Source organism: Meleagris gallopavo, chromosome 3 (assembly GCF_905368555.1).
Source record: "Meleagris gallopavo chromosome 3, MGAL_WU_HG_1.1, whole genome shotgun sequence".
Taxonomy (NCBI): domain Eukaryota; kingdom Metazoa; phylum Chordata; class Aves; order Galliformes; family Phasianidae; genus Meleagris; species Meleagris gallopavo.
In genome coordinates this window covers 86065477-86080326 of record NC_139406.1, presented here as the reverse complement: position 1 = coordinate 86080326, position 14850 = coordinate 86065477, and the positions used below count along the sequence as shown (strand labels likewise).

Genomic DNA, 14850 nt, shown 5'->3' with positions numbered 1-14850 from the left:
AAATTACACTTGTGTTGGCAGATGTTCACACAACTTTTTGTGACCTACCTTGCAGATGCAGGAACAGGGGAACCTGGGGGAGAAGAGAGAGGCGACAGTAGTGACTTCCTCATGGAAGATATGATTCCCACATTCAAGACAGCCATCAGAGCTGTCAGGTAAATGTCCTTAACCTCTGCACAATTTTTGAGTGTTTGTGCTTCAAGAAATCTCTTGTTGCTGTTTTTATTTTTATGAATGCAATAGACTGGAAACTGCAGATAACTGAAAAACATCAGGCAAATCCTTTTCAACGTCCTCTTTTAAAATACGCAGAAAGGAAAATGTTTTATAGTAACATTTATCAGGCCATTTTTTTCAAGACCATCCACAAACATATTTATTATGAAACAAAATATTATACACCTTATCATTAAAATATACTATAATTATAGTATCCTGCTCAACTTAATGTAACATTCATGTAAAGCTGAAATTTTAGTTTAGCAACAAATCCTCAACTGACACAAATATTCTTTATTTATATTTGTATGAGTCTGCAATATATTTTGTTATCTGTCATGGATTAGTAGACACTGAGATCTCCATTTGATCAGTCTTTCAGCCCATGGCTTGTGTCATTTCTAGTTTTGCATCACATGAAATATTCCCTGAGGCTAAAAATACTAGTAAGGATTGATAGTGTGTTTAGCATGTCAAAAACATGAAATTAGTTCATTGTACTCTGTTACCTCTACACTCAATTTTTTTTACTCTTTCCCCATAATTTTCTCAAGGAAAATATTCTGCTTTCATTGCATTTCATTATTTATTTATTTATTTATTTATTCTAGTAGTTGTTAAATCTTGGACTAGGCAGTTACTACATCTAGCTGAAAAATGTAAAGTTGAAAAATGTCTGGAGTGCCCCAATTACTATGTTCTTTAGAAAGATTCAAAGAAGATGATTATATACTCTAAATCTAGAAGGGCTCATAAATCAATTTCAGGTGTATGGGGTAGATGTCCCATTGTTACTGATTATGATTGTATGTATTCCCAGTTCATACCAAAGCTCTCAGTCAATCCACAATCGTCCCGTTACAGTGTAGAATAACTTCTAGTCAATTACTAAGTGATGAAAGGTCTTACTTTGCATTTTCAGTTGATGGTATCACAGAGTAAGACCTGCATTATTAGAGACCATACATTTACAGTATCTTAATTAATGACTTCAGAAAAGCTTTTTTTTTTTTTTTTTTTTTTTAACTTATGGATGCTATAACAACTTGTGTTGGTAGATTATAGCTAAAGACCTATACAGGATTCATCTTTTTCACCTCCACAATGAACTTAATTTTTAATAACCAGGCAATGGCTGAGAAAGGAAAATAGTATACAGATGTTATTTCTTTCACAAAATGCAATTGTCTGTAAGTCCAGTTTGCTCTCATCAGAACTTCCATAACAATTTAGTGCTCTGAACTCAATACTTTATTTTCTTCTGTATGAGTATGATGTCTGTTTTCATTTTATCGTTTTTATCAATAACCCAAAACTGATTTATTTGACTAATATATACAAATAAAATAAAAATTAATACTGCTTCCATCCTGCTGTAAGCTTCTCCATCCTTGCTCCCTCTATAATTTCCCCCTTTTTTTCCTCCTGATACCTGCTTGGTTTCAAACGCAGGCTTTACATCTGCCCTATTTTGTACACTTCTGTAAGGCATGTTGTCATTATTTTTACAAAGCTTCCTCTCCCATATCCTGTGCAAATCTAATTGATTTCATCTAATTTTCCTTTAAACTCAATCATAAGTCAAGATTTTTTTCCTCCCCTTTTTTCCCCTTATACAGTTTATCCAGACCTTGAAGGCTAATAGAAGGCAATTCATTCAGCCAAAACCTCTTAATGGGTTTCCAGAGTCATAATCAAGAATTTAAACTGAAATCACTAACAGTGGGTTTCCTATTTTAAATACAGTTTGGGTGTTATCATACATATTTTGGCTAAATAATCAAGTTTCAAGTTTTGAAAACTCAAATACTGAAAGATTTACAAGTAACAGAGTTAAATAGTTAGATTTCAAGTCTAAAAAGTTAAGATTTTAGAAGTTAAACGATATTTCATTCTTATGTTTATTACTTATTTGTTTAACCTTCCACGATACAAGTGTGAACAGATGAATAAGCAGGAAAGTATTTTAAAAAAGGATGTAAAGCAGTTTTCAAGCTCTCTTGTCAGCATGATTCTATGATTCTATTATTACTAGGATATTTAATACTACCACTACTAATAGTAATGATAATAATGATGCCACATAATAATAACAATGCCACAGCTATAACAATAATGTTACACTGATAATTTTTCAAGGACACTTTAGGTATTTCTAACACTTTCTCCTTTTATCTACAAATTCAGTTGCTGACTACTAAACTTTCACATTCCTAATGAATTAGCATTTCCTCTCCAAAACTTTCCCAGGTGCAAAATGAAAACCAAGCTGATAATGATTCAGCACTGTATATACTGTAAACTAGTTTCATATTAAGTTGAACCATGCCTTCAGCTTCAAAATCTCCTGTTATTTGTGATCTTTGAGTTCCCCATCTGAATGTATTGCTTTGAACCATTTCTAGTTACAAAGATAATACTGAAAAAGACGTGTATATAACTATTTTATGGAAAATCTATTCTATCAGTTATAAAAAGCCAGCTGTTTTCAAGCATGGTATGACATTAGGCATTCTCTGCTTATTATTGCCTTGAATGTAAATAACATGATTGATTTCCCAACATCCAGAGTCTTTACCAAATATTCAATGAAGATTCAATTGATCATTTTGGAATTTATACAGAAGCTGAGTAATGTTTTCTTTTATTACACAGAATACTACAGTTTCGTCTCTATAAAAAAAAATTCAAGGAGACTTTGAGGCCTTATGATGTAAAGGATGTGATAGAGCAATACTCAGCAGGGCATCTTGATATGCTTTCCAGAATAAAGTATCTTCAGGCAAGGTAAGAATCCTCCGGGAAGTGGGGAAAATGTAGAACTGTGCTGGAAAAAGTTTAGTTGGTCTATATGTGTACAAGGCCACCCAGAAGCTCTCTGATCAGCGTAGGTGTTCTATCAGAAAGCCTCTTCCCCAAAAAAGTAAAGGTGAGTGAGCAGCTAGCTGGGGTAGCTGCAGCAGAAGTGAGCACTGCTCACGTGTAGAATGCAGTAATCAAAAATTTTCTTGGCTACTGGCTCACTTGATTATAGTGAAATTTTCCCCTTCTCCCCTTTTTGCAGATGATCAATAAAAGCTGTAGTTGCACTACACAGAGTTTTCCTTTGGGCTTGTTTATCTGTTGAACTGTGCAGTGAAATATCTAATACAAGTGCAAAAACACATTAGCGCAAAAGGTTTTAAATCTTTTCAAGTGTAAATTGATATAAATGAAAATATTTTTTGAGCTTGGAAAGTTGAGGAGAGCTCATGATCTCAGAAATCTGTGTCTGCAGCATGGTCTACAGACCCTGTGCTGGAGGTCATTCCTCTAACTTAAACTGAGCTATTGCGTGAATTTTCAGCAGCAGGGGATCTCTCCCAGATGCTTAACTGCTGGTATTTGCAGAGGTGCTGATATGATTATGCCTGTCTCACATAGTATTTATGGCAGTGCTCTGTGGGGTGAAGACTCATCCCCGGTGAGCCTAGGCTAAAATCACAGCACAGCCTCAGCTCTGTGATGTTCAGCTCAGCAGTGTAAAGAGACACCAGTTGTGGAGGTTAAGTCTTGTGAGATTCCTCTCAGAGTTAATGGAGAGCTAGTCAATGTAAACAACGGTGTTTGTGACACAGCTCATTCCTCCTTAAACCAGATTCGGTCAGATGAATATTCCTTACTTTCTCCAAAACTTTCACCTCTGAGTTGACTAAATCTCCATTTGCTATTTCCAGACAAAACTGTGTGAGTACAGCTTACGGTGTCTCAGAACTGCCAAAGGAGTTTGATGGGGCATTGATGGATAGTCCAGCAGTACTTTAGTGCCTAGGAAATATCTAGTTTGCTTTTTCAAGTTTAGTACTGACTTTTTAAAGCTCTAATTTCAAAACTACTTTTTGAGTCTTTGCTACTGTGTGCTGCAGAGATGCATAGTAGTTTCTTTCATGTTCTAACATCTTATCTATGTTAGCATTTAGAGGTGGTCTTATGCAGTCGCACTCTTCTTTTTTTTTTCAGAGTAGATATGATTTTTACACCTGGACCTCCATCTACTCCCAAGCATAAGAAATCCCAAAAGGGAGGAGCTTTTTCTTACCCTTCACAACAGTCTCCCAGGTGAAATTATTCTTAGTATTTTGCACAGACCAAAACAAGAATATACTGTTCACTCATACCACAAAGCATGCACTTCATGTGTATAATGTGTACAATGTATAATGGAAATCTAATCTTACTGGCTTCTTAATTGCCTGGCTCAGCTTCTCTATGATTTGTAAATATGATTTTATATGAAACATGAACATACAATTGCTAAAGTACTGAATGTTTAGCATTCAATGAATGCAATGAATTCTTAAAAACTTCTAAGAAATTGCCAGCAGTTTTAAGTAAGCCAGTTATCATCTAGAAGTGAAAAACAGTTTTATTATAATCCCCACCAAAATGCAAGCACAGAATTTCAACAATTCTGCTTTAAAATCAATGATTAGAAGGAGTCACTGAAAATGAATTGCAAGAACAGGTTTCTGGGTGTGAAAATTACATATTGTATTGTATTGTATTGCAGCGATCCTGGTAGCAATAATTCTATAATAAATGACACTTTTCTGTTATTTGCATCTATCAATCTGTCACTAAATGCCCATGAAGAACCACAAAAAACTATCAACAGTCTGTCCCCAAAGCTGTTACAGATTCTCAGGACAAAAGTAATCTTACAGAAAATAAATTAACTTGGCTTTATCTGGTTTATCCCACGCAGTAAAAAATCTGAAAATATGTAAATACAAAGACAGAGCCCTACACATATGAAAGAAGCAATGATCATTTGGGAAACAAAGCAGATTGCAAAATTTGCATGAGCCCTGTCCGTAGTAATCCAACCTACAAAATTTGACATGTTTTGGTTATAGCTTCTGCTTTAAGATATTATTCACAGCCGTGAATTTCATCAGAAAGGGAGGACAAGAGCTGAATTTGTTAAAACAAAAGTTTCAGGGAATATCTTTTCCAAGTTATGTTCTTTAGATTTTGCCATAGATTATGGAAAGACATGGGTTTCTTTGAAGTTTATTTGGAACTCTTTAGGTAAAGATTTATGTCAACAATCACTGTTTCAGATCTTTCAGTGTTGTAAATTAGGGTTCCTTATTTGAGCAGTGATCATCTTCTTACCACTTTATTCTATGTGATGTGTGAGCAGTAGGAAATTACACAGAATCACAGAATTGTAAGATTGGAAGGGACCTCTGGAGATCAAGTCCAACCTCCCTGCTAAAGCAGGTTCCCTACAGTAGGTTGCAAAGGTCTGACTCTTAATACACTCTGAGTAAAGCCTAGGGGTTTATTACGTAGCAGAAAATTTATTCAGAAATCTATGTTAAATCTCCAGACCATGTTGTCTCTGCTTTTCCACTCTCTGACATTTGCTATTTGCGTTAATGGAATGGAGAATGAAAAACAACCATGAAACTCATATTCAAAGTCTTTAAACACAACAATTGGAAATAATTAGACTTCAAAATAGTGCTGTATGACATCTGTAGCCCTGTTATCCCCTACCTCAACATTTTTCACAAATCTAGAATTATTCCACCAAGTCTGAAACTAATTTCATTTCCATTTTGAGCTTTTTTGGTTTACATTTGTTTTGCCTTGATCTCTATAAAATTATATTGAAAACAATATAATTTTAATCTCAAGATAAGGAGTTCATTCTTTAGAAATTCATTGAAATTGTATACAGTGATCTTTTTATCCTGTTTGTCCAATCTTTTCTTCAGTGGGGCTTCAAGAAGCTATATTGATATACCAGCAAGATGACATTTAAGTTTTCGTATATAAAATACTTATTGTGATGCAAAGAAAAATAGAATGCTAACAAAGATATTAATTCTTTATAGAAATGATCCATATGTAGCCAAAGCATCTACAGTAGATACTGAAGACCAAAGTATGATGGGCAAATTTGTTAAAGTTGAACGACAGGTATGTAATTTCACAACCAGATGGAGAATAAGTTGATATGAATTCTATATGATTCTTTGTCTGACCTACGCAGATTTGTACTGTTGAAGATCAAGACTCATACAGGTCTTGCACTAATGATCACAGAATTATGTGATCAGTTTTCTGTTAAATAATTTAATTAATTGGGAAGTATGCATTTTGAGACCTGTTTAATGAATATAATTATGTATGGTGGCAAACCATAACAATATGGTTTAGGTGAGACTTTTTCATACCTTTAAGCTCCAATCTATACAGGCTATTTTGCCATGAGTACACCCATCTTTTGGAGGGTTTGATGCTTAAAAGGATTGCTTACTCAGGTATTTTGAGCCCTCTTTATGCATACTAGCCTCTTGCTTAACGATACTCTTATTTTTAAAATAACTAAGATAGAGCCAAATAGCACTGACTCATGTCAACTCCTATCATGGAATGTAAACAATCAGGCACAACATACTATCAAAGACAAAGGAAAGTAGTACTGATACATAACCCTGATGTTGTGGGACTGTTAAGAGTTAGTAGATTTGTATGCAAAGGTAACTTCATCTGTCACATTTTGGTAATATCTTTTTACTGTATGCTATCAAGACTTTGGACATAATGCTGTAAAGTGTCATTGAATAGTGGATTGCCAAATATGCAGCAATGCTAAAAAGAAATATTTGACACAGTTCATAATGACTGATCTTAATTTGAGGCAATTAGTGGATGACTTGGCATCCACTGCAGTCCAGCGTCCAAGGCAAAGTCATGATTATCTTATAGTTGTCTTCTTGACCAATAAAGGTGACAACACAATGGGGGTAGTGCACCTATGGAAGCATTGGCTGTTTCATGAAAGAACTGACTTGAAATGATATGGTAAAACTGGTATTTTTCAGGTGAATGACATGGGGAAGAAATTGGATTTTCTTGTTGATATGCATATGCATCATATGGAACAGTTGCAAATACAAGTTGCTGAGATAAGTCCATTGAAAGAAACTGCTTCTCCTGCAAAGGAAAAGAGAGAAGAAAACAAGTATTCTGAATTAAAAACAGTAATCTACAAATACACTGATCAGTGTACTCATGAAACTCCTTACAACTTCCAGCAAGTTCCAGTCAACAAAGTCAGCCCTTACGGTTTCTCAGCACATGGTCACATGACTCATTCACAGCCTCTTTCAACAGGTGGGCAAAACTCTGGCAAACTGCAAGCCACACCTTCCTCAACATCATATGCAGAAAGGCCAACTGTTCTGCCTATATTTACATTAATGGACTCCCAAGTTAGCTACCATTCCCAAGGAGACATGCGAAGTCCTTACTCAGATAAAGTGTCTCCAAGGCAGAGAAGGAGCTTGACAAGAGACAGCGATACCCCATTGTCCCTTCTCTCAGTCAACCATGAGGAACTTGAGCGCTCCCCAAGTGGCTTCAGTATCTCCCAAGACAGAGATGATTTCCCATTTGGCCCCAATGGGGGATCTGCGTGGATGAGAGAGAAACGCTACCTAGCAGAGGGGGAAACAGACACAGACACCGACCCTTTTACACCAAGTGGCTCCATGCCTTTGTCTTCAACAGGGGATGGAATTTCAGATTCAATATGGACCCCTTCAAATAAGCCAGTTTAGAAGTGCGTGGGGGGGTAGTCACTGGCTGACTTCTCCGTGTAATGTAAGCATACTTTGTATATCTCACTTACTCTGCACCCAAAGCTTACTAGTTCAAAACACCAATGGCTGCATAAGATGCATGTGATATTAGTGGTAGTCATTCTGCACCATTTCATACAATTTACTAATGCAGTTTTTTTCATGCTACCAAAACTAAGGAGCTTAGTTTTGAGCATGGTTTGCATGACTTTACCCTATATAAATGGTACAGCTGATTTCTTCTGTGATACATATCTATCTGATATTCTTCAATACAACCAACAATGGTGGATTGGTAACAGCCAAGATATGGTCCTTGCTACACTTTGTAAACAGAGCAGCAAAGTCAAATTAGTTTCAGGAGCACTATCCTTTTGTGGAAATAAAAAATCTGAATCCATTATCCAATATAAATAACTCAATCTCTATCCTATCTAGCCAAAAGCATATAATATTCAAAGCAGGGAAAAAGCTGTCAAAGTAAATGACCTTACTGAAATAGTTTTGTAAACTAAATGTTTCTCATGTGATCTATTATATAACTACCTATGAAATACAATGCTAAATTGAAGTTAGGGGTAGAATTAAAAGTGATGAAAGCCACCAAATGAGATCAGTTTTGGATATTTAATTACTGCATAAATTCCTCAAACTACTTTGAAAATTACCACTAGTGATTATAAAATTGCTGGAAATATGATTACAATCCTATTTTGTAGAAAAACTTTTGCTAAGTCTATCTGTTTCTTACGGTGCCAAGGTTTCTCTCTGTTCCAAAAAAAAAAAAAAAAAAAGTAAAATGAAAAAAAAAGTTGTTCATTGCAGAGAAGCTCAGGTTTCCACTCTCCACTCTTTTACTGAGTTGCGTAGTGTATGTAGTGTTAAGTTCCATAATACAAATGTTCTTCAGTTTGCCAGTGTGTTTATTTGGAGTTGTAGTTACATAAATACAGGTTGTAAGGCTCAATTCACTATTATTTGTGAAGTGCTTTATGCTTCTCAGATATGCAGAGTAACACTGTTTTGTTCCCTGGGAGCTCCACAGTACAGGAAGATGCATGTCTGGCTTACAATTTCTTTTTGAAAGGGACAGCTGCAAATCCATATATGGCAGTCATATTTAACTTCAATGTACAAATAAATAAATACCATTATTTTGTCCTGTTCCTGAGCAACAGAGGTAGAAGTTTACTCCTTAGGCCTCAGCCAAACAATTCCTGTGCAAATTGGAAACTGTGTAGAGAGAGCAGGAAAACAATACAATCCACTGGGCACAGGGCAGAAATGAATCTGAGATCTCACCACCACAGTGCGAATGCAGTTTCTATACAGCTAGTGAAACACAGCCTATCCAAATATCCTATGCAGAATCTCAGTCCAAGTATCCATGAAATAGCATCCATTTGATGTCAATTTCAATTGCTATGCACTCTTTACAGCAGGTTGAAAACTAATCTGCACAGTCAGTGAGCACAGGGTACAAGAAACATGTCACAGACACCCACAGTCAGTGGATGAAGATCTCACCTCCACCGCATCATCTAAGGCTCAGCTTCTGCCGTAGCTCCTGTTCCACCTCCTGCTCAGAATGACTTCTGCTTCTCCAGACATCTAATGTCTCTACCACCAATGAAGGCATAAGGATATGACTAGGGAGGATGTTAAAAAGTGAATTTTCTGTCACGGCTGTACAGCTAAGCATTGTTGACACATGCAATTAGAGGACAAGAAGAGATACCCTACAGATAATCCTGTGTAGGTCTGTAACTGGGAATTGCACAGGCCTGGATAGAGCATACCTTGTTGGTGGAGGATACCTTGTTGGGTTTTCCCACTTTGTCAGCAACTCTATGTTTGTTGATTCTTCAGAGTTGTTGACATCTCATGATAATCATTCCATCTGGGAAACTTCTGTTCTGTTCCAGATATTGTCAGGCATTGTCTTCATCTTCACTGTTTACTTAAGAGCTACCTAAAAAAAATAGGATCTTCTTACTATAATGTTTCATCTGTTTCATCAGCTAAAATCATGATACAGCCCTCTTGGCCAGATCTTCAGGGAGAAGAAATTCTTTTAATTAGTTGTGTAAATAAATCACGCCAATTACAGCCTTCGAGGACTGAGCTGAGTCCATGAAGCTGATCTGAGGCCAATAATGAGGTACAATTTTAATAGTTACTTATTTGACAAAGTAGCTGTACATCTGAAAGACAGTCTCTGTTTGTTGCAGTTTCATGGCTAAAATCAATGAGAATAAAACTAGCTGCAAAATTGTAATTCATTGTAATTTGGCATGTTGAGAAAAATTATTTGACTATCAATGATTCTTGGAAGCACCTATATTGTAGCTACTGCAACCTTTTCAATACAGTAGTATTTATCAGTGACCTCCTGAGATGAATGAAAAGGAATGAAAACTTATCTTAATATTGCTAGACTTCTTCTGATGTTGCTTCATTTTCCTAGTGCATCAAGTGCTGGGCATTCCCACTGATTTAGTGAAGATTGGCACTTCTTAAAATGTTTTATAGATCTGAACAATCAAAAATCAAGGCAGTCCACAAGCAAGGGCAATCTGAGAATTTTTTTTTTGTGAATGTCTTTGTTATGCAGTTATACATAAATATGCTGTTACATACTTCTCTGCCCAATTTGCCTCCCAATTCTTCAGTTCAGGTTTCTAATCTCTCTCATGCCAGGTCATACAAAGGTAATCTTTTCTCAGTATTAAGTCTGGCTGAAAATCCATAAATCAACTCATTGTAAAGATATATTAATTCCAAGAGAGAATCCAAGGAGTGACAGATGCTTGGATCAGTCTTATCTGCATACTAAAGTGCAGCCAAGGAAAGCAGGATTTTGGCTACGCTACATTCTGTGTGCATAGGAGCTGAACACCTCTAAGTTAGCATTTACTGTGGGTTGCAAGCACCAGTTTATCATACGTAGATTAAAAACACAGGGTCAGGTGACTGTAGTTACATCATGAAATATTTAATGACATATTAAGTTGCCAGTTAAGTCCTTTTAGAAGTGCTAATGGCAAGATCAGCAATGCCCTGTTCAGCAGACATCTCTGAATTCTCTAGAAGAGATATGGAGGGAGAGCCAAGGAGGGTCTGATAAACTTATTATTTTTTACCCAGTGAATTAATTTCCATTGAAATCAGCCACTGGTCACTTCAGAAGGGTGTTCTGCTCAGCAGCTCTGTCCTGCATCATCCAGATTAAAAATAGGGTGAGCATTCATTCTGCTCTCAGTGTTGGCAACATAAATATGTCCAGATGTCACCAACAAGGTGAAGCCTGGTGATAATCTCAGATCTGAAATGTGCACAAGAGCTTCATCAGACTGCACTTCAGTTTGAGTCTAGAGAGTGCATCAACCAAGGCACACCATTTGTGTGTCTGGCATAGACACTGGGCACTGAAGAATAAAGTATCTGTGCTGTTGACCCTGCCCGCATTTAAAAAGTTGAGGCCTCTATTTTGAAGTAGGTTTACCACGAAAAAAGGAAACATTCACAATTTCAGATAAGAGTGGCCTCTGAGTTTATGCTGCTTTTTGTATTAAAAATGAATGTGAACAAATAACAGATTTATTCTATCATAGAATCATAGAATCACAAGATTGGAAAGGACCTACAAGATCATCCAGTCCTATTGTCCTCCCATTACCATTGCTACCATTATCTTTCATTAATATGTGGCATTTCAATTTAACAGCTGTTAGTTTTCTTAGACTCATATCTTTCCATTGTCTTTCCATATAGTTAGCATTAAAGACTATTTACTGGAATCTGCTCTTTGCTGACTCTTATTTCCTATAAGTAATCAACAATCCATTTCAGGCCTTGAAATGTTTTTATTAATTAGGAAGTGTGGGACTTTCCTCTGCTCTCCTTGAAGTCACTGAGAAACCTGCTCAAACTGATGCACTGGGTCAGCATGAGGTCCTAATCTGCCTTTATTTATGAATTTCCTTGGGAAAACACTGATTGGGAAATAGTTTTTTTTACCTATTTTTTTTTTACACTGATTTTTCTGTCACTATAAAGTTTATCTGTAAGTTTTTGAAGAAGTACGTATGTTTATATTGAGTACCTCTCTTTGTTGCATTATCATCAATCAATCTTCCTCAGTTTAGATTCAAACCAAGAACATTTAATTATTGCAGAAATGAATGCCTAGTCTAAGTACACAGTTGTAGAAGTATGTTATGCTCCATTTAGGAAGTAAATACTTTCAGAAAAAATCTGGTCAGGTAATGGTTGCTGTCCTTGGCTTTTCCCTGCACTGGATTAATTGGTTTGGATCTGTCAAAATATATAGGAATTAAGCACATGGAGAGATCGATAGGATCTGTCCCTAAACTGACTTTGGATGTATTTGTTCTGTTCTTATCTCTAACTTTGCTGCGTTGTTACAGTTCAGAGTGGAAACAGTTTTATATTTTTCTGCTTCAAATTGTGGCCCAGCAAGGCTGCAAAATAATCACTGAACCACACATCACAGGGCTGCTGACTCATTGCCTTTAGGCAAGCATCACAACCCAATCAGTTTGCAGGATCAGAGCCTAAAATGATCAGAAAATGCAGGTTAGGGAGCAAATTCAGCCCTGCTGTGGGTCCACAAATTTTAGGAGCTGGGTTTGTCCCACTCAGAACAAAACATGTAAGAAAGAGCTGGATCTTAATTCCTTGCACCCCACAGCCTCCTCCATTAAGCTTGAGGTGCCAAGAGCAAACCTCAATTTTCTGCAGTGCCTCACGAATTTGGAATGGTATCACTTTCTGAGATACTCAACTGAACGTGGGTGTTGCCTTTTGAAGACCATTTTCAGGGGTGCAGGAGGAGAAATGGGCCATTTTCAAGTGTCTGCAGTTGGGCACCATGAGAATTGAGACCCTGGATATCACTATTGATTATGATTATTTAGGCTGTAAGATTTGATCCTTCCCAATTCAGCTTTTAGCAGCTTCTGTCTGAAGTGAAGTGAAGCAAAATCCTGGAAGCGGGATCCTATCTCCATCCTGAGAATATGCTGAGACTGAAGGTTATATAGCCAACTGCATTTTGTTTTCTAGTTATGGCATCTTATTATTACTAGTATTTGTGCCTTGCTCACTGAATTTTTCTCCATGCTACAAAGATGCTTTTCAAATTCTGGCTGACAAGGGAACACAACTTTTATACAAGTGGCCTTTAGTGCTCTTTATAATATTATTTATTGTAATTTTTAAACTGTATGTGTAATTTATATTCTGGCACTGTCCAATATTTGAACAACTTTAATATGTTTATTTCAATATATTATGCAAACAATACTTCTTAACTGATTTTTTATGTTCTGTCTTTAAAACTGCACCACTTATTAATAAATAGAAATTTCAATTATGATGCGGAGTTTTTTTTTTTCCTTTCATTTAAAACATCCATTAGGTGAACACTGTGCCAAATGTTCACTCAGATAAAGACACTGGTATAAGACCTTCCATGCACAACTGCATGGAAAAGCAAAAAATATGTTTTATTTTGTTTCTATGCTTAGTCCTGTTGTAATACACTGCACAGTAGATCACATTATGTGTGACTTCTTTGGCTTAGTGGCTGTACAACTTGTATGCACATGTTCATAGATATGTGGGAAAATGAAAACTATTGAAAATGCATCCAAATGAAAGGCATTAATGTGCTAAAACACAATGAAGTTGCACAGAAAATACGTAGCGAACATAGTAATGATACAGATCTGCTCTCTGTATGTTGGGCAGTGAATTTAACAGCTGGCTGCAGCATTGGGTGAGCAGTTCACTCCACAGAACTCTGTTCTTGTTGCTGCATTTCTGTGTGGTCTTGGCTTCACTCTCATGTTACAGTTCAACAGGCAGTTGAAGATGCAAGATTTTATTCTCGTTAAACTTCTTTTGCAATGAATGGAGGGAAAACAGTGTTTTCCAGGGGATGGCTTAGTCCATCCTGTTACAAATGATCCTGACTTCCTCTCTCAGATGTGATCTTTCTTAGCTACAGAGTTAAAAATGACCAACTAGACAAACACATGCCTTTCAGATAGCTAAAAAAGGTGAGCTTAATCCCATCCTATCAGGCTAGAGAGAGGGCTGAAGTCCTGAATGTCCTAAACAAGACAGAGCACATGAAACATGAAACAATGTGAAACAACAAAGAGGCTGGGGCTGTTCAGGTTGGAGAAGAGAAGGCTCCGGGGAGACCAGCTAGCAACCTTTCAGTATCTAAAGGAGGCTATAAGAAAGAAGGGGACAGACATTTTAGCAGGGTTTGTTGTGATGGGAAAAGAGGAAATGGTTTCAAAGCAAATGAAGGGAGATTGAGGTTGGCTATAAGAAAAAAGTTAGTTAGTTTGTTTGTTTGTTTTTTTATGATAAGAGTGGTGAAGCCCTTGAAGTTTCTTCAGCATCCTGGTTTTCTGCTTAAATTTGAAATGCAACCTAAAAATATTTACTTAATTTTTGTGGCATGTAAAAATATATTCAGCATTTAATTCCATTTCTTGTCTGACTTCTATATCCTTGAAAACTGGTAAAACTCATAAAATCCTGAAATACCGCAGCATCCAATTGTTTCTGTTTTATTTTGTTCAGCTTTTTTGGTTTGTTTCCTCTTAAAAAAGTTTAATTTAAATAGGGTCAGTGCCAGTCTCTTATGGACAAATTCTATCAAATTTTCTGAAGATTGACAGCAAATTTTTTTTTAAATGAACCTACTAGAGGTGTTGTGAACCTCTTCAGTTATCTACAATGAAAAAGTACAAGACTAGCCTTTTTTTTATTCTATGCATTTCTCTCAAGGCAAATAAAAAGGTATTTCAAGTGTGTTCACGTCCCTTTATAGCCAGTATTGCCGTGCATTAACATTACTTAGCAATGAAGGATTCAGTTTGAACTGAATGCAGGAGAAACTTTCTGCAAAATAAAGCAGCAACAATAATTACATTTAAATGGGTATTTC

The 14850-nt window shown here is 36.3% G+C and overlaps 1 protein-coding gene across 3 annotated transcripts in view; it reads left to right on the top strand.

Moving 5' to 3' along the window:
- KCNQ3 (potassium voltage-gated channel subfamily Q member 3) overlaps positions 1 to 13260 on the top strand; it is a 193262-nt gene extending 180002 nt beyond the window's left edge. For 2 of the 3 annotated variants that reach the window (XM_085221699.1, XM_085221697.1), the window contains 5 exons: positions 56 to 158; positions 2878 to 3009; positions 4222 to 4320; positions 6108 to 6192; positions 7101 to 13260. In XM_085221699.1, coding sequence (XP_085077825.1) covers positions 56 to 158; positions 2878 to 3009; positions 4222 to 4320; positions 6108 to 6192; positions 7101 to 7838 — 1157 coding nt within the window. In that variant the 3' untranslated portion in view covers positions 7839 to 13260. The remainder of the gene's footprint in view (positions 1 to 55; positions 159 to 2877; positions 3010 to 4221; positions 4321 to 6107; positions 6193 to 7100) is intronic. The other variant, XM_085221698.1, reaches the window with a different exon arrangement.
- The last annotated feature ends 1590 nt before the right edge of the window (positions 13261 to 14850 follow it).